Raw genomic sequence first — 21,354 nt, forward strand, 5'->3', positions numbered from 1 at the left:
GACACATGGGGGGGGGGGGCATACTAAAACGTAAGTTTCTAATATAGCGTGTCATTCATATTTAGAAGGCCTTCACTTTTCATACAAACTTGTTAAATGATGGGATAAGTGGTCACCTGGCTGCAACTGATATTATATTTCAATATTTTCTTGTCACAAAAAAATGTTCTAATGAAATTGACCTTTTTTTTCATTTATATCAGTTACACTCGGCTCAACCTTTCATCTAGTCAGGATTATTGTTCACATTTAACTAGTTTGTTTTAAAGTATATATTTTGCGAACCATAAGATGATTTTTTAGACCTTGTGAGTACAAAAAACTGATCACCTCACAGATCCCCAATTAAAGGAAAATATATGTCATGAAAGCATACTCATTATTTATGGCTTGAAAAAGTATCTTCTCCCAAATAATCTGATACCATATTTATGTGGTATGTCTTCACGCTTGTAGGTATTCTTTGCAGTGATGTAAATTTTGATTTGCGTCAAGTAAGGCATGACTGAAATTAATAAATGATGTCATAATCCTACAGAAGTTATTAAACATATTTGCAAATTCCTTTTTCAATTCAATTAATTTGAATTATAATTTTATTGAAAAGGTGTTTTGAAATTGATTTTAATGCAATACTTGTAGTATTATGACACTGACATCTTGATTCATCCATTGCTGTCATATTGGGCAACATACTGGCCACACAACAATTGGTTAAAAAAGTTATCCAACTCTGGGTAGTTTTCAACCAATACTGTGTAGTTTTCACCCAAAGCATACATTATCGGTTTAAAACTACCCAGATTTGGATTAAGTTTTAACCAATTGTTGTGTGGACAGTATGTTGCCCAAAATTTTAAAGAGTGTGCCTTACTTTGGTGCAAAGCAAAATTTACATCACTGCAAATATACCACCTGATCATCCAAGCGTTAACACGTACCACATAAACATGATAAATATGATATCAAATTATTTGGGAGAACATACTCTGTCAGCTAGGCCATATATAGTAATTATGTGTTCATGATAATAATAATAATAATAATAACGTTATATTTACCTTGGGTAGCCACTTCAGTTCCGAAAACTGTTCCCACAGCGGGCCCTGCTATTATTATTATCCGGCTAAGATATATAGGCTACCTATTCAGGGGATATATTTTTTCCTTACATTGTGAATTTGTGAGGTATCATTTTTTTTAATTTACACGGTATAACCAACTTTGATTGCTTAAACCCAACATACCATGATACCGAAACCGATTAAACCAAACATGTTCCATAAATATATTTAATGAACGTATTGTACGAGGGGGATGAGGATGACTGGCGAGAACCTTCCCAATACAATTTTCTCATGATTGAATCAACATTTGGATCAATCCATAGTAACGCGTTGCTCAGAGCCTATTCTACATGTTCTATACTGAACCCCGACATCATCAACATAAAGTAACTTCGTGGGTCACAATGATGATGTTTTAATATTTGTGCCGTTGCAGCATCCCTTTTATAGACCCTGTTTTTCTTTCTTCATCTATTTACTCCCAACTCGCATTATATGCGATCCGCCACCATCCAATTTTATTACACTACCTCATGAATTTTGAATTTTTTTTTATATAACACTATATATCAAACATAAACGTACACAAGTTTTAATATGTATATCATAAATTTATTACATGTCTTGAAAACTGATATAAAATATTAAAAACAATATTTTTGTTTCGTTTTATCTATTTCCTTGTATATATGATTTCAGCAAAGAAATATTATTATTCAAAATTTTAAAAGAAAATAAAACAAAAATTAAAAATAAAAACCATGAAGCTGCATGCAGCGAGAAAATGCAGAAATATAGAAACGTGACGTGGTATTTTGAAATACGACATTTCATTAATGTTTAATCAGGCGAGTAAACTATCAAGAAATTATCATACCAAATATTCAGTGTTTTTCATTTAATTCTTTCAAACAAGCCATACTGGTAATCTTCAAAATATATCATAATTGATTACGATTTACGTTAGAAAGTAAACAAACAATTGCTAGACTGAGATTCAGCTGTGTTCAAATGATATATGTCTGGTCATATTTCCTACTAAATTCTAGTCAGAAATTATGTTTTCTAGTCAAATGCAACTAAAAAAATAAACCTTAAAACCCACCATTGCAAGTGTTTTTTTTTAAATAATATTGAGCCGATGGCATCATTAAGCTCACCGCTCTTTCAGCATAGTCTGCAGACACAGTCCCTGATTGAAAATTTGATCAACAAGCGTGTCTCCACTTAAAGACTAGCACATACAAAACTTGCTGTTTCAAGGGCCTTCAATACACAAGGCATGAGTAGGCTGCAATCCAGACACTTTACTCGAGTGAAGGGTTTGCACAGCAGACTACTTTCAGCGTGCATCATCATTTGAAATTACAAATATCCTGTTATCAGGTTATAAGAACAGAAAATGTGAATTGAGTCAAACCACTAAGTTTGTAAACCCATTTTGAAAAAGAATAAAGAAGGTTGAACAATGGCACATAATTATTACGAAAAATATTCAAGACTACATAAAGTAAAACACCAAAGAAAGAAAACGTCTCTGTTATGACAGCATTTTGTTCCCTCATTTGCATAAAACACTTGTTACAATACACACTATTATTGATATTTCTTACTAGCCAATCTTTTTACCGATTTGTTCATTTTGATTTCTCTCTTTGTTTATTGGAATATCATCACAATTATGTTGGGTGGAATACGGAAGACTCCGTTGCTCCCGGAACCAGCTATCTTTCTTAACATGGGACTGTTGCGCAATAAAATTATTTTGTCTTTGATATCCTGATTTTGTTTAAAAACAGATGTTTAAGAATTGATTTTCAACCTGATACAGGTATATAAATAAATTCACACTGTTTTACTTGTTTGCTCGACAATTTATCTCCATTCCAAAAAGAGTTGCTTCTGAGATTCCGTAAACATTCAGCTTTTCTTTTCGATATTTGCTTCTATAAGCCATTCTTCAAGGGTGGTTAATCAAAAAGACGAAATTCAGTACAGGATTATAAACTTTGTTTAATATTGCTTAATGGAAGAGCAGTGGTGTAGTGGTTCTGACTCTCGCCTTGAAAACAGAGGGTCGTGTGTTCGAATCCCCCGCTGTCTAGCGTCCTTTGTCAAGGCGTTAATCCACACTTTGCCACTCTCGACCTAGCTGCTAAATGGGTACCCGGTAGGATGCGAAAGCATATGTAGTATGCCTAGCAATTGAGTCTTGGAGCTTTTGTTGGAATGCTCCCCAGGGAGTGGAGAAGGTGCATACATTGTATGCGGGAATGCAAGGATCCGATGACCGGGGTAATAATATGCTGTAAAGCGCTTTGGGCCTTTATGGGAAAAGTGCTATATATAAATAGCTATTATTAATTATTATCACTAATGCATTTGAACTGATGTAAAACATAATTATTAATCAATCTCATGGTCATTTTGGCCACATTTCAATATGTCTAAAAACACTTGTACATGAAGGCTTTACAATATCAATATGAAAAGAGGTAATATAGAAAATGAAGTAAACATGATAACATTAGTGCCACAGTCACAATGGATAAACCAACTCCAGACCGATTAGACATATTACGTTATTACCAATGACATACCACCGGTCGGTTTGGAGTCGATATCGTTGGTGTGAATGGGGCATATACCCGAGAAGTAAAATCATATACCAAAAGTGCGGCTTCTGCATTGTCCGTATAAAATCATTTGTAAACATGAAATATCTGAAACAGAAATTAAATTCACATTCCTATGATGATTATACTTCCTATGACATTATGATCTATCTACACATAATATAGTCATTACAAAATTCGTTTATATACATATTGATATAACTATATAACCTTCCTGATACTACACAATATGATACGACTCAGGCCAGGGGCGACACCACAAGTGGGCAGGGGTGTCCCTTATGACAAAATTATCAAGAGGGGAAGAAGAGTAGGAAAAAGGGATAGGTCGCAGAACTATACCCATGTATTTTCATTAAAAATGACATCATTCTTAGATTCTCAACCCCACCCCCTATCAGAATAATCTGGCGCCGCCCCTGATAATTATTACATAAAATATTACACTGTAATTATCATACTTCGACAGTGCTCGACCGCCTATCGTCATAGAGGGGGTCGGCCCCTCGTGAACTTCTCCGTGTTACCGCCATCTCGCGTTGCATTTTCTCCAACATGACTTGCATTTGTCTGAGTTCGGCCTCCTTTTGCTCCAGCATTCGGTCCTTTTCGGCGACTTCGTCGAAAACACCCGAGTCCCGCTTGAGTTTGCTGATGAAAGGAATGGATGGACGTAATGATAAAGTTGAAAGTTGAAATTAGAATGGTCAATAATACACATACAATCAGTCATACACCTGTTACTTGCAGGGCCGCGGGACGGTCTTTACTGAGTCTGGACCGGAGGGGGGGGGGGGGGGGGGGGGCTCAACATGCATAAAATATAAAATCACAATTTGATGGTAATTTTCACATTTTTGTACTTCGTATTGCGTGCAGATTTCGAACTAGCTAATGGATCTTGCTCAAATATTTCCGGGAAAAAAGAATGATGTTTGGGGGCTTTGGGGAAATTTTTTCCCCTTTAATATACAGTAGAATGGTATTTAATTACAGAAATTAATTTTAAAAGATCAACTGCCCTCTGAATGAGGGGTTGGAAGTGACACTTCCAACAATGTTATCTGAAATACATCAAATCATTTTCAAAATATTACTTGGGCGACTTAAAAAGAAAGTATAGGGCCTATATCTCATGACAATATAATGCAAAATATTTTAGTAAATAAACAACGAAACAGAAAATATAAGGATCTAGAAGTTAGTTATTATTTTACATTCCGAGACGGACTAAGCAGTGGATAGTTAATGGTACGTCCATGGGTTGACATGATAAAGTTAAGTAACGTACTTGTATGTGAAATTATACAATAATGAGAAAGAATAGCTTTATATAAATAATGTAAGTAGAAGTCTATGATCGGATAAAGTGAGAGCATGAGACAAAAAGAAATTAGAAAGAAAGGGAGGGAGAGAGGGAGAGGGGGGGGGGGACTGAGTTTAATGATAGTGACTGAAATTTATTTTGCAGGGTATGATACGCATGAAAAATGAATATAAGAATATATACCATTCATCTATGTTTGAAATGGTTAAGATGTCAATAAGGGTTTTGAAAATAGATAATAGCGAGTTTTCGCTCAACGACGCGGAATGAATCCTACAACGCAGAAAATGAATAAAAAAAAGGGTCAAAATCACATTGAAGTCTTTGTCGAGGATCGATAAATCCGAACAGCAGTTTCATCCGACGTTACAGAGCTGACGAAAAAAAATCGCGAATACGTCGTTTGTCAGGTTTTTTTTCTAATTCGTCCAATTGCCAACTCGTCTACTATCATTTGGTCTACCATCAATTCGTCCACTCACCACATGGTCTACTTTCATTTTTTCTAATGTCATTCCGTCTAATAACCAGTTGGTCGAATAGCCATTTAGTCCATATACCATTCGGTCTAATTAAATTAAAGTGTTAATTGTGCAAAACGAATGAAAAGAAAATGGGTATTAGACCAACTGGTTATTAGACGAAATGGTAATAGACGAACTGGTGATTAGACGAAGTGATGATTAGACTAAATGGTTATTGGACCAAATGGTTGTTAGACGAAATGTTGATGGATGGAATGGCTTAGACTAAATGAAGGTAGACCATGTGGTGAGTGGACGAGTTGGCAGTGGACGAATTGGCAATTTACCGTTTGTCCAGAGTCACCGAGGAAACAGCTGCTTCAATTTGTCGACCCTCGAAAATACGTCATTTTCATAAAGGATATTTGACACTAGATTATGTATTTTCCAGAAAATGTCTGCGCAGCTATTGCGAAAACCACAAAATTTATCTCAACCAACGATGACAAATAAAGTAAAGTAAATATTAGAAAATTGAACATTATTGGTTAGCTGGTTTGGGTAAATATTAGCATTTCTTATATCTATATATTCTCCGTTATGTGCTTCACTATCTACGAATCATATCAAGCAATCAATAAATCAATATTGAATATAATGAAAATCTATGTCAGAAAATGGTGTTAGGTGTTAACTATAAGCGTTATTAAGTAAGTCACAAAATAAATGGCAATCTAATAATAAAAATTCTACAATTACAAAATATTATACGATTTGGATATACCTGTCAATTTCGCTGTATTGAAATAAAGAAGAAATAAAATAAAATATCACAATATAGCTAAATGTGCCACGTCTATTAATCTATTTGATATTCTTTAGGATTTTCAGTACAGGCTATAAGAAAATATAAACAAATTGAAATCTGTTTAAGTGAATATTTCAAGAAAAGTTATCTTTAAAAGAATTATTTTCTCTCATTTTAGCAAAAATGGTTCATGTGTGATCTTACTAAGATCTGCATTTCAGTATTTCGTTATACCACTATCAAAGTAGTCGACAAATTTGACCATTGATTTTGTTAAATTCTGTTGATCCTGTTACCCTGTTACCATCTCCATCCAAAAAAGATTTAACACGATTCTTGTACTTGTATCAGAAATACTTCCATTCTTTGAATGTAGAATAGTCGACATTTTATTGTGTAGAGTAATTATGTATTGATCATCATTCTTCACCACCACCGTCATTTCTTTATTTTTTTAATTTTTTTACGGGGAGGGGAGGATGAAAATATTTCAGAGAGGATCTAACCCAGAGAAAAAGATGGTACTAGATAAAATGAATCTAGCAAAGCGGTAAAAAATAATTTTGCACATTATACATATGCCTATATGAAGAATTTCTTTCAGTAAAATATGTAACAGGAAGGTTGATTAACTCAATTCAGTAAGGTGAAGTCAAAACATGTTATACATCATAAGATCAGAAAGATTAAAATGTCTGACGTTGTAATTATTTAGATACAAAACAACATAAAATGATGTGCTTGTATCATCGTGAATCCACCCAAATTGGAACAGCCTCGTTCACTTTTTTTCTTCTTTTAAAAAATGCAATCTTCATTTTTTGTATGTGTTTTTCAGATTCAGTATATGCATTTGGTTCATATTTACTTGGGTCTTCAATTCGTTCGTCTACTACTCAGATAGTCTAATACCACACGGACTAAACCGTCTATCTCCAGTTTGGTATACAATACACTTGGTCTAATGTCCACGTAGGCACGTAGTCTAATTTTCATTTAGTCTGTTGCACAAATGGTGTAATTTGCACTTCGTCAAGCCTACTTAAAAAGTTTTCGCTTGTCAAATGAAAATTTGATTCATAAACAGTTCATCTAACCATAGATATTAGGCGAAATGTTTATAGCCTAACTGGAAATTAGACAAAATAGTGAGTGGGCTTAATGGCAATAGATAAAAATAATTAGTAGACAAACTGGTTGTCGACGAGCTTTGATTAGAGCGTGGGTGAGGAGACCAAATGGATAGTAGACCAAATTACCAAATCCCGGGTGTAGACCAAGCAGAAGTTTACCAGTCTATTAAAGGTAATATCGAGATCCTTTAGAACTTTAAACATTTCATCATGTGCTGGTATATATCCTACCTTCTTTCCCTGGTGAGATGGGTCCCTCCTCCTCCTCTTATCCTGCCGAGACGATAGTTCTCATAATGAACATCACGTGTTACATCCTTCAAATCCTGCATGTGTGTCCTATATGTAAGCAAATACGTAATGCATGTATATAGCGATGGATCAATGGGGCACAGAGTCATAGGGGCACTTGTCCCCCTTTTCTGTTTATTTTTTTCTCCAAAAACGACATTTTGCATCCCCTATGATGTATATTTTTTTATATTATTTGGTTTATCTGTTGGGTCAAAAGAAGACCCGTTTAGTATGTCATTTTTTATATACCCTCTACTTGTACCTCCCTAATAATGCGCCCCTGAATATATAGCATCAATTTTTGGCCCTATGACTTTTCTTTGAGGTGTCCTTACATTTGAAAAAATGAAGGAAAAAAATGACCCAGGACTTTGGTCATATTTTACGTGACCCAGAAACCAGTCATTTGGCCGGGTTCATATTTCATTCTCGGTCCCGGTCCCGGAATAGTGCCCTGGATTACTTGTCATGAGCCATGTTGATGAATAAGATTTGAGGGTATTGAATTTGTGGAATGTTGTAAGATAACAAAGAAGTGTCAATATCTTAAATAGTTGTTTTAATATTCTTAGTACACCTCGTGTGTCAAATGCAAATAGGCCCGATATTCAAGGGAAAATGTAAAAATACAAAGCTTGTTTATATGATTTTTTTCATTGATATTTTCTATCTTTTATTACTTAACTTGTGTTTTTTTTTTTTTTTTTTTTTTTGGGGGGGGTCTGTCTCTAACCTCTATCTTTAAACCAGTACACATACCTGATTAGCATGTTCCTGAGCTTGACGAAATCACAGTGCTTTGGATTTTCAACTGTATTAAGAAGAGAATATGTCTTATTTATATTTATGTTTTTATCATAAATCATCAAGAATCAGAATATTCACAGTATGTTTATTTATCTACTGGTTTTTTTTCTTCTAAAAGTACTGCCAATGACTATGATAACTAGAACTGGATATATTTTTTTTATTTACAGAATTGGTGTATCACTTCCCTCCCCATTTATTGTGTTTCTGTAGATAATAATTTAGCTTTGAAATAATCATAATTGTGCTTTCAATTGATTCCATAATATGCTATATATCCATGTATCGCGATTATCTATCTATCTATCTATCTACCTATCTATCTATCTATCTATCTATCTATCTATCTATCTATCTATCTATCTATCTATCTATCTATCTATCTATCTATCTATCTACCTATCTATATATCTGCCTGTCTGTCTGTCTATCTATCTATCTATCTTTCATTCTTTCTTTATCTCTCTAACGGCTATCAATGTATCTATCTTTCTTTCTTTCTTTCTCTCTCCCTCTAACGGCTATCAATGTATATATCTATCTATCCATCCATCCATCCATCCATCCATCTATCTATATATCTATCTATTTCGTTTTTAGCAGGTCTACATACCTTCTGTGATACCCCAAGGATATAATCTTCCTCTCACTCTTCTTCCATTAACTTCAACCACTGTGTTGCTACCGATGACTGCAAATGGAATGCTTGCCTGTTATAAGACAAAATGATGATATGAAATTGAAAAAAAATTAATCTGAAAACAAAATAGTATCATATCTAGTGAACTTTGCAGTATAATTTATGTGTCATTCTATATTTTGAACTCCATGTAATTACTCAAAGTCTTCTGGGAATGTGTGGATAAGAGTCATACATAAAACTACGAGATGGAGGTAACTACACATTTCTTCCTTTAGAGAATTTTATAAAACCCACTTATATTTTTCTCATATGCAGATATTCAAGTAACGAAATTCATTTTTGTATCTTGCTGCACTTTTTACTTTTTGTTTAGGTGTCACATGGGCCTATAGTGTGTTATGGTTAACAAAATCGTTCACTCGGAAGGCATTTTTTCTGCAATAACATTGATGGGGGTATACAATTGTAAATAGGCCTACATATATGAATTTACATGGATAAAACAAAGTATATCGGAGGAAATTAATATGAGAGTAGCACGTATAAAGAGTGGTGATTACAAAAGGAATATGGAATCATATCAGCGTCACAATTATGACGATGATAATGATAGAGGCATAGAAGCGTATACAAACTATGTCAGGAGTGGGATTCGAACCCACGACTACTTCAGTAGATCACGTTCTTAGCGTGACGCCTTAGACCGCTCGGCCATCCTGACTTCTATACTGTAAAATGTATTTATTTTAAAATCATTCCTTTATCACGTTAACCATGTTAAAGCTAATATATAAAAGTTTTTTTTATCCCTGGTGTTGTGCAATGCCATAAAGCCCTACAAATATGGTAGGAATTACGCCCTCTGTTGTCAGGCAAGTCAGGATGGCCGAGCGGTCTAAGGCGCTGCGTTCAGGTCGCAGTCTACTCTGTAGGCGTGGGTTCGAATCCCACTTCTGACATAATATTTTTTTAATAGATACTGATTTCAGAACACTCTGACTTATTAAAAAAGGCAAGATTCTCCATGGCAAAACAACTTCATGACAAAAGTTGATTAGTCAAAGCTCGCCATCACACTGATCATAACATACCAGATTAATTTGCATTGAAAAATCATGGATTTTCTTTTTTAATTTGAAGAAAGTTTGGAAAAGCTATGCTTGGTGTGAATGACTGGAAAATAATCCACAGACACAATACAAGAAGCAATGTTGTTTTCCAAAGCCAGTACTGCCATCATTAAACAGAGAAGGAATTATTACGATTGTATGCAGATAATAATGTACAATTGCACGAAAATGTGTCTGTAACATCGCACGGACACACTCTTAATGCAAAATAGCTATTCACACTCCTCTCAGAGTGATACGGGGGACCAGTCATTTTGGAGTGGGATTTACATCTTTTGAGAGTGCATAATAGCCCCTTCTGGAGTGAACAATGTATACTTTTGGACATTTTCACTCCCGAAATAGGTGAATCCACTCTCCAAAGATGTAAATCCCATTCCAAAACGATTGGTCCCTCGTCTCACTCTCAGAGGACTGTGATTAGGGACCAGATGAGCTCTTTTGCGTTTGGGGAGTGAACTTATTCAACACTCCCTTTTCAATAATCATGATAAATATCTATACCATAGAGTATTCAAAATTCATTTCGCACATACTCTTATTGCCTCATTTCATTGCAAACTGAAAAAAGCAGGATTAAAATACTCTTTATGACTTGATAAGGAACTCCGCGAAAATGTGATCCGATGAGTTCACAATAATATAAGAATAGCTACCAATATAATTCGGTAAAAAATAATAAACAATAAATTTCAATGAAATGTAAACAAACAGCTTGTTCTTATCATTTTTTTTTTAAATCATACAATATCTATCATAAATTGATACCACCCGCTTGAGTGAAAATCCAATCTGTATTGTAAACAAAAAACACTTTAGAGATAAACTAGAGGCAGAAAATCGCCCTACTTTATTCCTGACTTCGTTGGAAAAAGAAACTCTGAAAAAGGAACGGAAAGGGTGAAAAGGGCATAGAAGACAGCGTTTTTTTTTAGAAGAAGACGTTTTTTAAAGAAGAAGAGGAGGAGGAAGAGGAGGAGGAAGGAGAAGATGATGATGATAAAGAAGAAGAAGAACCAGAAGAACAACAAGAAGAAGAACAACAACAACAAGAGGGAGAAGAGAAAAACACCGTCACTCCTCGGCCTTAATTTAAGGAATGACTTACCCCTTTCCACCCTTTCATGCTTGGAAATGTTGAAATGAACTTAAATTCTCTAATTCACGAAGGAGTGGAAACATTAAAAATTCGTCAGATGAAGAGTCTTATCAGTAATTTTCACTGACAAAATCACTCTCAGCCAATCAAATGCACGGATTTCAGTAGCTTATAACAGTTTTCAGCGAGAATCAGTGGCAAATGAAACGATTCCTATATACCTTGAGTTCTCGATCTTGTTTCTTGAATTCCTCGTCTTCGTCCGACTCACAATCAGGGAATGCGTAGATACCGATCTCATGTTGTGATATCTCTCGTAATACCTGACAGGGTAGGGGGGGGGGAGAAGATGAGATGACAACCGTATCGAGTAGTTAATTCTTGATTATATTGTTATTTTGCTAAAATATCACTATTACTACAAAAATTAAAATTTCGATGCAACGCTTATTAATACATCACATATTGTCGCGGATAAACATAGGCGGATCCAGGGGGGGCGAAGGCCCCCCCCCCCTATTGGCGGAGCAAAAAAAAGAAAAAAGGGGGAAAAAAAGAAAAAAAAAGAAAAAGGGAAAAGAGAGGAGAAAAAAGGGAAACATAAGAGGAGGAAGACGAGTAAATAAAATAAGATGAGGGGAAGACTTAGAAAATAATAAAAAAATCTTTCATGTCGGGATATAAAATTTTCGCTCGCGCTTCGCGCTTGCATTGCCTTTTAGGTGATTTACATATCTTGCTCAATATGGAGCTTAAAATATCAAATTTTGAAGTCAATATACAAAACATATTTCAGCTCGGAAATTGAACTTTCCTTGTTGTGTTTGATTTACAAATTGATTTTTAAGAAATGCTCTGTAAAAATTTCTGTTTTATGGTCTGAATATTATTCGGGTCAGATTGTCAAAACTTATCAGCTGGCGCTGCACGCTCGCATTTTGATGGGTGAGTTATGTATATTAAAATCCCCAATTTTGATAACAGTTTATCAAAGATTTCGGCTCGCGATTTCCGCTCGCATTGATTGTTGAAAGATATTTAACTCATGCATCTTATTCATAATTACAAAAGTGCTTTAAACATCCAGATTGCAGGCCATAATATTAACAGATTTCGCGCTATCATGCTTAAGAAGAGAAATAGGAAGATAGTCATCATTTTCATATGATGACATAATGTCCCTATAGAATGTCCCGGTCCTATATAAAAACTCAATGTAATATCAGCCCTTTTTTAACTGTGATCCATATCCACCTCACAATTTTCCCACAAAGTGCTTGATACAGAGCTTAAATTGACCCTTTTTTATGGGGATATCATATATTTTTAGCTCGCGCTTTGCACTCGCTTTATTGATTTTCATGAGAAGAAAGGTATTTAGAATACCCAAATACTAGGTCGAAATCTGAAACACGCGTTTATTCAGATCCGCAAATTGTTCTTTATTTAAATCATTATCCAGTTTCAGATCACAATATAAAAAATTGTCTGCTCGCACTTTGCGCTCACATTATTAATGTAGGGAAATTTCCATTTACTGATCCTTTTCATGATTTATAAAACATGAATAGACTGTCCAGATTATTTTCGCTCGCGCTTCACGCTCGCATCAATTGTTTATTTATATACTTATCCTTTTCACGATTACAAAAAGGTAGAAATGTCAAAATTTTCAGCTCGCGCTTCGCGCTCGCATTATTTGATAGTTACAATATGTAACGTCTTCATTGCTAACAAGCAGCCGTTAACAGATCCTTTTTTGATCAGATAAAAACATATATTAAAAATAGTTTTTTCTGCTCGCGCTTTGCGCTCGCATTATTAATGTAGGAAGATTTCCAATTACTCATCCTTTTCATAATTTACAAAATATCTCGATTTTAATTCTCGATTTTTTTCAGCTCGCGCTTCGCGCTCGCATCAATTATTTAGTTAAACTTTTCCTTATCCATTCTTCGGGTAAAAAAAAGGTTAAAATGTTCAGCTCGCGCTTCGCGCTCGCACTTTTTAAATAAGGCTTATGATATTATATTAATATATATATATAATAAACAAAAATTAACTTCGAGCGGCCGATCGGGGAAAATGTGGATAAAAAAATTCCGGGCCCCCCTATTGGCGAAGGCTGGATCCGCCCCTGGATAAAGGTGGCGGAAGGTACGCGTGCCCACCCCGCCCCCCCCCCCCCTCCCCTGAGTTGGTTTTTTTAATTGTTGTTGCTGCTTTTCTCCTTTGTTTGCGACGGGAAATGTTGTCGATGGTGGTGACGAATGGATGTAGAGGTTCGAAGTTTGGGTCCAGGGCCCGTATTCCATAAACGAGATAAGATTTTTGCTTAAGTCTTAGCAATTTGTCTTAGCATTTTGCTTGTCTAAGAAATCTTCCCTAACGATATTCCATAAACTTAAGACGTTTGTCTCAAGTCAGACGATATGGCTAAGCCAAAGTCTCAAATTATATGACGTCACGAGGAAATGATGTGACGTCACGCAACTTTTGTTGCGAACGTAACAGCTGCTCCGCGGTAAAAAGTCTATGCGTTTTACGTGTTAAAACAAAAATCGCATCATAACGATCTCAAGATGGAGGTAAAGTCGAGGAAAGCAAATTTCACCGAGGAGGAGAAAGCCACGTTAATCAATGAAATTAGAGAAAGGTAAGATATCCTGCGACCGAAGTTGAACTGGCTCTCGTCTATCGGATTGTGCATGACATTAAGGAATTTTTGCTCCGCGATGTACGGAAGGTTAAAAAAACAGTAAACGTATTAAAAATGTCCTTCATGACAAAGTACAACCAAGAAGTATACAATTTGTGAATAAAACCAGCAGTTTCGGCTTTGACACTGGACAAACGGGCATATTTGCATACTTTTTCGTCAGCGAAGCTTCGAAACTAAGGACGAAACTGCTTTTCTGGTTCACCAATTTTCGACAAAGAACTCCCAGCTGTTCGTTGTCATTTGACGGGCATTTTGAATACATTTACTGTGTTCTTAAATCCGTTCTGCATCGCGGTGCAAAAACTTTGTCATCCCAAACGTACAAGGTAAAGAAACAACGATCAATCGATAACTCACACTTTCTTTCCATTCTTACCCTGTCTTTCATTCTTTTAACTTCAGCCTTGGTGAGACAGTCTGCTTTTGCGATGATCGGCACGATATTGACTTTGTCATGCAGCCTTTTCATGAATTCAATGTCAATCGGTCTTAACCTGAAATAAATTAAGAAAATCGTATTCGTCAACATATCGAGATTATTAGAAAACAGGCCGAATCAATTACTTATATTTCCATAATCTCTGTATAATATACAAATTTATTCTAAAATCAAAATATTTGAACAGTGTAAACATCTAAGATTAATAACAAAATAAAATAGTTCAAAGGATATGGGCAAAATTATCGTGTCAGGAGTGGGATTCGAACCCACGCCTACAGAGTAGACTGCGACCTGAAACTTATATCGGTCGGCCATCCTAACCTGCTTTTCAAGGGAATGCGTGCTTCCGATTGAATTCGATTGATTATTTTGTTTATAATTTTAATCAATTTTTATAAAATATATTGTGTCAGGAGTGGGATTCGAACCCACGCCTACAGAGTAGACTGCGACCTGAACGCAGCGCCTTAGACCGCTCGGCCATCCTGACCTGCTTTTCAACAAAAAGTGTGTTTCCGATTGATTATTTTGTTTATAATTTTAATCAATTTATGTAAAATATATTTTGTCAGAAGTGGGATTCGAACCCACGCCTACAGAGTAGACTGCGACCTGAACGCAGCGCCTTAGACCGCTCGGCCATCCTGACTTGCTTTGCAACGGAGAGTGTGTTTCCGATTGAATTCGACTGATTATTTATGTTCATAATTTTAATCAATAATATAACATGTCAGGAGTGGGATTCGAACCAATGCCTACAGAGAACATTTTTGTAAAGGCCCTATGCAATTTGCGTTTTTGAATAACATACCTTTATAATGAACCTTTAGAATGACGAACATTCTAAAATAATGAACCCCCCATCATGCTGCTGTTAAGACAATAGAAAGTTGGAGTTTGTTTTTGTGTATTATAAAAAAAACAATGGGTGATGTTTTCAACAAACATGATAAATGAAATCTTGTTCTGAAGATTCTTTTTAACTCACATTTTCACGATTTGGGACATAATAATACAGGTAACATTTTGAATGAATGAGCGATCTCTTTATTTGATTCACATAAATATCTTTATTTCTTATCCATAAAATCAGTATGAAACCAATTTATGTCCTTACATAACATTAATCACACCGTGATAAAATCAATTAAGTGCATTTTTTCAAATTTACTGCTGCAAGGAGTATTCCTAACCAGTTTCATATAGGCCTACCCCCTTCAGAATTACCAAAAAAGACTAATGTCCAGTTCAATCATTTCGAATTAGACTTGACGTTTATTACAACTTTATAATTGTACTCTACGATATCCCCTAATCGAAACTTAAATTGAGTTCACATCGACAAAGACTCCATTTGTATTTAATTCTGATAATCCGCTCTGGGTCAAAACACCCTCCATTTGGGTATATGGAAACCTGTCTGAAAATAGAACTGTCATTATTATTCTGATGGCTATTTACTAATCCTCAGTCACACCAAAGATATCGACTCCAAACTGACCGATGGTATGCCATTGGAAATAACGTAATAGCTTTCGTCAATCTGGACTCAATTTTGCCAGTGTGACTGGAGCATCTCTCTCCAATAGACCATGAAATAGTTTCAAATCAAAATTGGAGGGCAATGCACTTGATTTAAACTCTCAGTCAACGAGATTGATTAATGTCATCGAATAAATCTAAAAATCTGGGGCCCCATTTTATAAAACTTGTTATGATATCAAATTTGCAATAAAAGTTCAAAGTAACTGAAATTATTCAATTTGATTTGCTGATAATCAACTTTTAATAGAAGTTGTGCATTTGTTATTATAACAAATGCTTTATAAAACTGAACCCATGACTTACCGTCCGAATGCATTGCTCTATACAGACCGAACCCGCCCCATTGTTTCAGATAAAAACACCGCTTTTTGAAGCCCCCCCCCAAAAAAAAAAGAGCAAAAACAAAAATCTGGAATTATAATTTTCTTTACCCCCCTTCTCTTTCCGTTCTCCAACTCTACCACTCTCACCTCTCTATCTCACTTTCCCTGCCTATGTATACCACTCTTTCTCCCTCCCTCTCTGTCTGTCTCTCTTTCCCTCCACTTTCTTTCCCTATAACGCGTTTAAAAGATAAGCATTGTCATGTTCGTGTCAAATTAAAATCTTTTATTAAAAAATGCACAATAGTCTTGTAATTTGTCGTCAAAATAAGGACATTATTTCTACGTGATTTCCTTTGTTTTGTGAATTCGAATGATGACGGTATTTTAAAAAGTGCAAGATGCCTTGCTGTTATTTCTTACATCTAAAGAAATATGAATTATTTCAAATTTTGTGTTCTAAATTTTCTTTGTGGGAGAGGTTGTTTTCTTTTCACTCGGCCTGTCACTATGAATACAACTGAACACAGAAGATTACCAGGTCCAAATTTACAATTTTCTCCATCCAGTCCAGGCGATTTGGTTCAGAAAAACAATTTTCCTCGAGAGACCGGTCATTTCCTTTCTCAATCGGTTCTTCTAGGTCGACTAACTTGACCATGAAACAGGCATATATATATCAAATTCCCACTATTTGGGAATGTACCTGGATTTTATTCTTTGGAGGTTCGAAATTCCACTTTCTATAGATACTCTTGAATGTTATTAGTATATAACATTGTCAATGGCCATCGAGATGTGGTACAGCTTATAAAAGGACCAACAATCATATGATGTAGATGAGTCATTCTTTTCCAGTCCCCAACGATTGTTTGAATAAAAAAATGAATAAGAGGGCAATAGAATATAACAGAGGGGTTGTAGAACATAATGATTGAGGGGAATATTTAAAGGTCAAGTCCACCTCAGAAAAATGTTGATTTGAATCAATAGAGAAAAATCAGACAAGCACAATGCTGAAAATTTCATCAAAATCGGATGTAAAACAAGAAAGTTATGACATTTCAAAGTTTGGCTTATTTTTAACAAAATAGTTATATGAAAGAGCCAGTTACATTCAAATGAGAGAGTTGATGACGTCACTCACTCACTATTTCTTTTGTTTTTTATTGTTTGAATTATTCAATATATCAATTTTTACGATTTTAACGATTGGGACCTCCTTGCATGAAGCACAAAATATTAAAATAATGGAAATCCAAGTGTTCATGGAGGAATGAAACTTCATTTCACATGACAATGATGAGAAAATAAAAATATTTCATATTTCATATAATAAAATACAAAACAAATAGTGAGTGAGTGATGTCATCGACTCTCTCATTTGGATGTAACTGGCTCGTTCATATAACTATTTTGTTAAAAATAAGCGGAAATTTGAAATATCATAACTTTCTTATTTTACATCCGATTTTGATGAAATTTTCAGCATTGTGCTTGTCTGATTTTTCTCTTTTTATTCAAATCAAGTTTTTGTTTGGGTGGACTTGTCCTTTAATAAAATAAGTATGCTAAGAGAGAGGAAGAGATGAGAGATAATGGGAAAGGGAGTTGGGGAAGGGGGTGATCAAGAAGAGGGAAGGGAAGTGAAGGTAACGGAAGAACGGGGAGAGGGAGAGAGAGAGAAGAGAGAGGGGGTGGGGTGGGAGGATGGGGATTGGGAGGGGAACTACATGATGAATACATGGAATATATAAAACTATTTCATAAACGTGATAAAACCATACAAATTATGTTAAAAACTTTTACTTGCAGTATATGTCAAACACCTAACAATCGAAATTTCTCTCAAGTACAGTCGACATGACCCTAGATATTTTCTATTTTTCTTTAACACTTTGTTTCCTTTTGTTCTATTTTCTCAACGTATTGATAGGCGAAACTGGTCTTGGTAAATTGGCACTGTCTTGTCAACAGTCTTTTTCTCACTGATCTTTATAAAGATAGAGCATCGCTTAACGTAGAAGGTAAGTTTAAAATAATAAAGTTAAGTTCCTATCTCGTGTTGATTTAGATAAGGGAATAAGTTAAAATATTAAAGAAAAATATATCATAATTATTCGTTCTTCTTTAAAAAGATGATAAAAAACATATTATGTCAGGAGTGGGATTCGAACCCACGACTACTTTAGTAGAGTACGTTTTAAGCGTATCGCCTTAGACCACTCGGCCATCCTGACTTACACAGTAATTTCCAATTTGTGTATTTATTTCTTTTCGTATTCATGATCTTCCTGCAACCATTCATTGAAATATTTGATTATTATTGTGCAATACAAGACAATCAACATGATGAATACCTCATATCGGAGTGTATAGAATCACAAGCACGCCCTCTGTTGTCAGGAAAGTCAGGATGGCCGAGCGGTCTAAGGCTCGGCCTTAGTCTACTCAGTTCGCAGTCTACTCTGTAGGCGTGGGTTCGAATCCCACTTCTGACATCAAATATATATTTTTTTTAAATACATCGTAACTGATCGCGATTTGGGGGGGGGCATGCAAATATATTTTTTTTAAAATCATCACGATTGTCACGACTGACCTCAAGCTCTGATAAGATCTGACATGATAACTACGATTACTACCACGATTTAGACTGCGGTTTCAATCGTGGCTCAAATTGTGACAGCGGGAACCAGGTATACATGTCTAAATGTCTGCTAAGTCTTGAGCGGTTCAAAAAAAATTTTACAATAAAAAGAATTGCCACGACTTACCTCAAGATCTGATAAGATCTGACACGATCGATACGATTAATTCACGATTTAGATCAAGGTTTCAATCGTGGCGCTAATCGTGACAGTGGGAACTGGGTATTAGCTAATTTTCTTCCATCTAAATTTGCGTATTTCACCGTTTTGTGTCATAAATAATTTCATGGTAAACAAATATGCCCTCTTTCGAGGTACTTTTTTTCACAAAATGAGATTAGTTATATCTGTTTACCCAATAAGGGCCTATATACATGATTTAGTTGTGAAGTATTGTAAACATCCATGATGTGTTCAAAATGTAAGACCAATAAAAAGGGTGATGTGTCAGGAGTGGGATTCGAACCCACGCCTACAGAGTAGACTGCGACCTGAACGCAGCGCCTTAGACCACTCGGCCATCCTGACTTTGCTTCATGAGCGTAGTATTTTAATTTCTTTAATCGAAACACATTGATTTCCCCCTTTGGCACTCGAGATCATTATCCACAAATAAATAAATTGATCATTAAACGAAATCTTTATTCATTGCATCTGCATGATTTGCTTTGGATGATTGTAAAATATTGAATGTCATTAATAATGATTTCGTAATCGGAAAAAAAAATCAGATTCTTTGATTTTTTTATATTCTTTATATGTTTTTATAATCGATGAATTAATCAAGTCCATCGATTGTTTGCTATCAATTTGATATTAAATTTGAGGTGTCGTGGCCGAGTGGTCTAAGGCGCCTGACTATAAGGGGAAAGTTCGGGGTTCGATCCCCGGCCGCCGCACGTACCTATGCCCGTGAGCAAGGCTTTTAATCATGCTCTTTTATCCTGCATTCAAATAAATGAAATTGCTTTACGCATTCTTGGTAACTAGGTGTGCACTTGGTTAAAAAAATTGATATCAGTACGTTTGTTTATCTAATTTGGAACCTGAGAGGATGACTGTAGCATACATACAACATCCCCCACCGGAAGAGTTTGGGGATGCATTCCCCATCCCCCTGCTATCATGGCTATCAAAACGTTACTAGATTGTCTATAACATAAGCTGGTAAAGGCAATATATCTAAATAATTATCAAAGATTATAAATTAAGGCAAATGCAGGGCCTCTTTGCAAATCAGTTCTATAACTGAAAGGGCTACCCTGTGTAAAAAAAACTGATTTAAATAAATAGATTTATAAAAAAAAAAAAAAAAATAAGGCAGAAAGTTAGGAATCTGAATTTGAATTCGTCCTTAACTTTTAACACTGATCTTATTCAAGAAATTAAGAATGGAAATGATCTTACCCATGACCATACGGTGATATGAAATAAAGACAGCAATGAATTCGGTCATCTATTATATTCTTTCTGTTCAGCCCGCTCTCATCTCGATAATACTGCTCGAATTTACTTTCTATGTGAGAGATAATTGGACCCCAACTATATAAGAAACAAGATAAATAAAAATCAACATCAAAATATAAAGATCATACAAATTTAGGAATGATAAAACTATCGGATGGGAGTGGCGGTGATGGTGGAAGGGTGAGGTGGTGATGTTGGAAGGGTGAAGTGGTGATAGTGGAAGGGTGAGGTGGTGATGGTGGAAGGGTGAGGTGGTGATGTGGAAGGGTGAAGTGGTGATGGTGGAAGGGTGAGGTGGTGATGGTGGAAGGGTGAGGTGGTGATAGTGGAAGGGTGAGGTGGTGATGGTGGAAGGGTGAGGTGGTGATGGTGGAAGGGTGATGTGTTGATGGTGGAAGGGTGAGGTGGTGATGGTGGAAGGGTGAGGTGGTGATGGTGGAAGGGTGAGGTGGTGATGGTGGAAGGGTGAGGTGGTGATGGTGGAAGGGTGAGGTGGTGATGGTGGAAGGGTGAGGTGGTGATGTTGGAAGGGTGAAGTGGTGATAGTGGAAGGGTGAGGTGGTGATGGTGGAAGGGTGAGGTGGTGATGTGGAAGGGTGAAGTGGTGATGGTGGAAGGGTGAGGTGGTGATGGTGGAAGGGTGAGGTGGTGATAGTGGAAGGGTGATGTGGTGATGGTGGAAGGGTGATGTGGTGATGGTGGAAGGGTGAGGTGGTGATGGTGGAAGGGTGAGGTGGTGATGGTGGAAGGGTGAGGTGGTGATGGTGGAAGGGTGAGGTGGTGATGGTGGAAGGGT

General features: G+C 35.9%; 1 protein-coding gene and 6 non-coding genes across 8 annotated transcripts in view; 1 reads left to right on the forward strand and 6 right to left on the reverse strand.

Annotated features, from left to right (window-relative positions):
• Window positions 1–2,198: 2,198 nt before the first annotated feature.
• LOC129273626 (septin-5-like) overlaps window positions 2,199–21,354 on the reverse strand; it is a 40,049-nt gene continuing 20,893 nt past the window's right edge. The window contains exons 5-12 of one of the 2 annotated variants that reach the window (XM_054910694.2): window positions 20,499–20,633; window positions 14,507–14,624; window positions 11,630–11,731; window positions 9,150–9,246; window positions 8,489–8,540; window positions 7,667–7,774; window positions 6,279–6,290; window positions 2,199–4,354 (exon numbers count right to left, since the gene is read on the reverse strand). In XM_054910694.2, the coding sequence (XP_054766669.2) occupies window positions 4,159–4,354; window positions 6,279–6,290; window positions 7,667–7,774; window positions 8,489–8,540; window positions 9,150–9,246; window positions 11,630–11,731; window positions 14,507–14,624; window positions 20,499–20,633 (820 nt within the window). In that variant the 3' untranslated portion in view covers window positions 2,199–4,158. The remainder of the gene's footprint in view (window positions 4,355–6,278; window positions 6,291–7,666; window positions 7,775–8,488; window positions 8,541–9,149; window positions 9,247–11,629; window positions 11,732–14,506; window positions 14,625–20,498; window positions 20,634–21,354) is intronic. The other variant, XM_064113169.1, reaches the window with a different exon arrangement.
• TRNAL-AAG (transfer RNA leucine (anticodon AAG)) lies at window positions 9,817–9,900 on the reverse strand. The gene has a single exon. It is a non-coding gene; the product is annotated as a tRNA-Leu (tRNA).
• On the forward strand, window positions 10,056–10,138 carry TRNAL-CAG (transfer RNA leucine (anticodon CAG)). The gene has a single exon. It is a non-coding gene; the product is annotated as a tRNA-Leu (tRNA).
• TRNAL-CAG (transfer RNA leucine (anticodon CAG)) lies at window positions 14,980–15,062 on the reverse strand. Its single transcript has one exon. It is a non-coding gene; the product is annotated as a tRNA-Leu (tRNA).
• Window positions 15,139–15,221, reverse strand: TRNAL-CAG (transfer RNA leucine (anticodon CAG)). Its single transcript has one exon. It is a non-coding gene; the product is annotated as a tRNA-Leu (tRNA).
• On the reverse strand, window positions 18,597–18,680 carry TRNAL-UAA (transfer RNA leucine (anticodon UAA)). Its single transcript has one exon. It is a non-coding gene; the product is annotated as a tRNA-Leu (tRNA).
• On the reverse strand, window positions 19,537–19,619 carry TRNAL-CAG (transfer RNA leucine (anticodon CAG)). Its single transcript has one exon. It is a non-coding gene; the product is annotated as a tRNA-Leu (tRNA).

This window comes from Lytechinus pictus, chromosome 2 (genome assembly GCF_037042905.1).
Source record: "Lytechinus pictus isolate F3 Inbred chromosome 2, Lp3.0, whole genome shotgun sequence".
Lineage (NCBI taxonomy): Eukaryota > Metazoa > Echinodermata > Echinoidea > Temnopleuroida > Toxopneustidae > Lytechinus > Lytechinus pictus.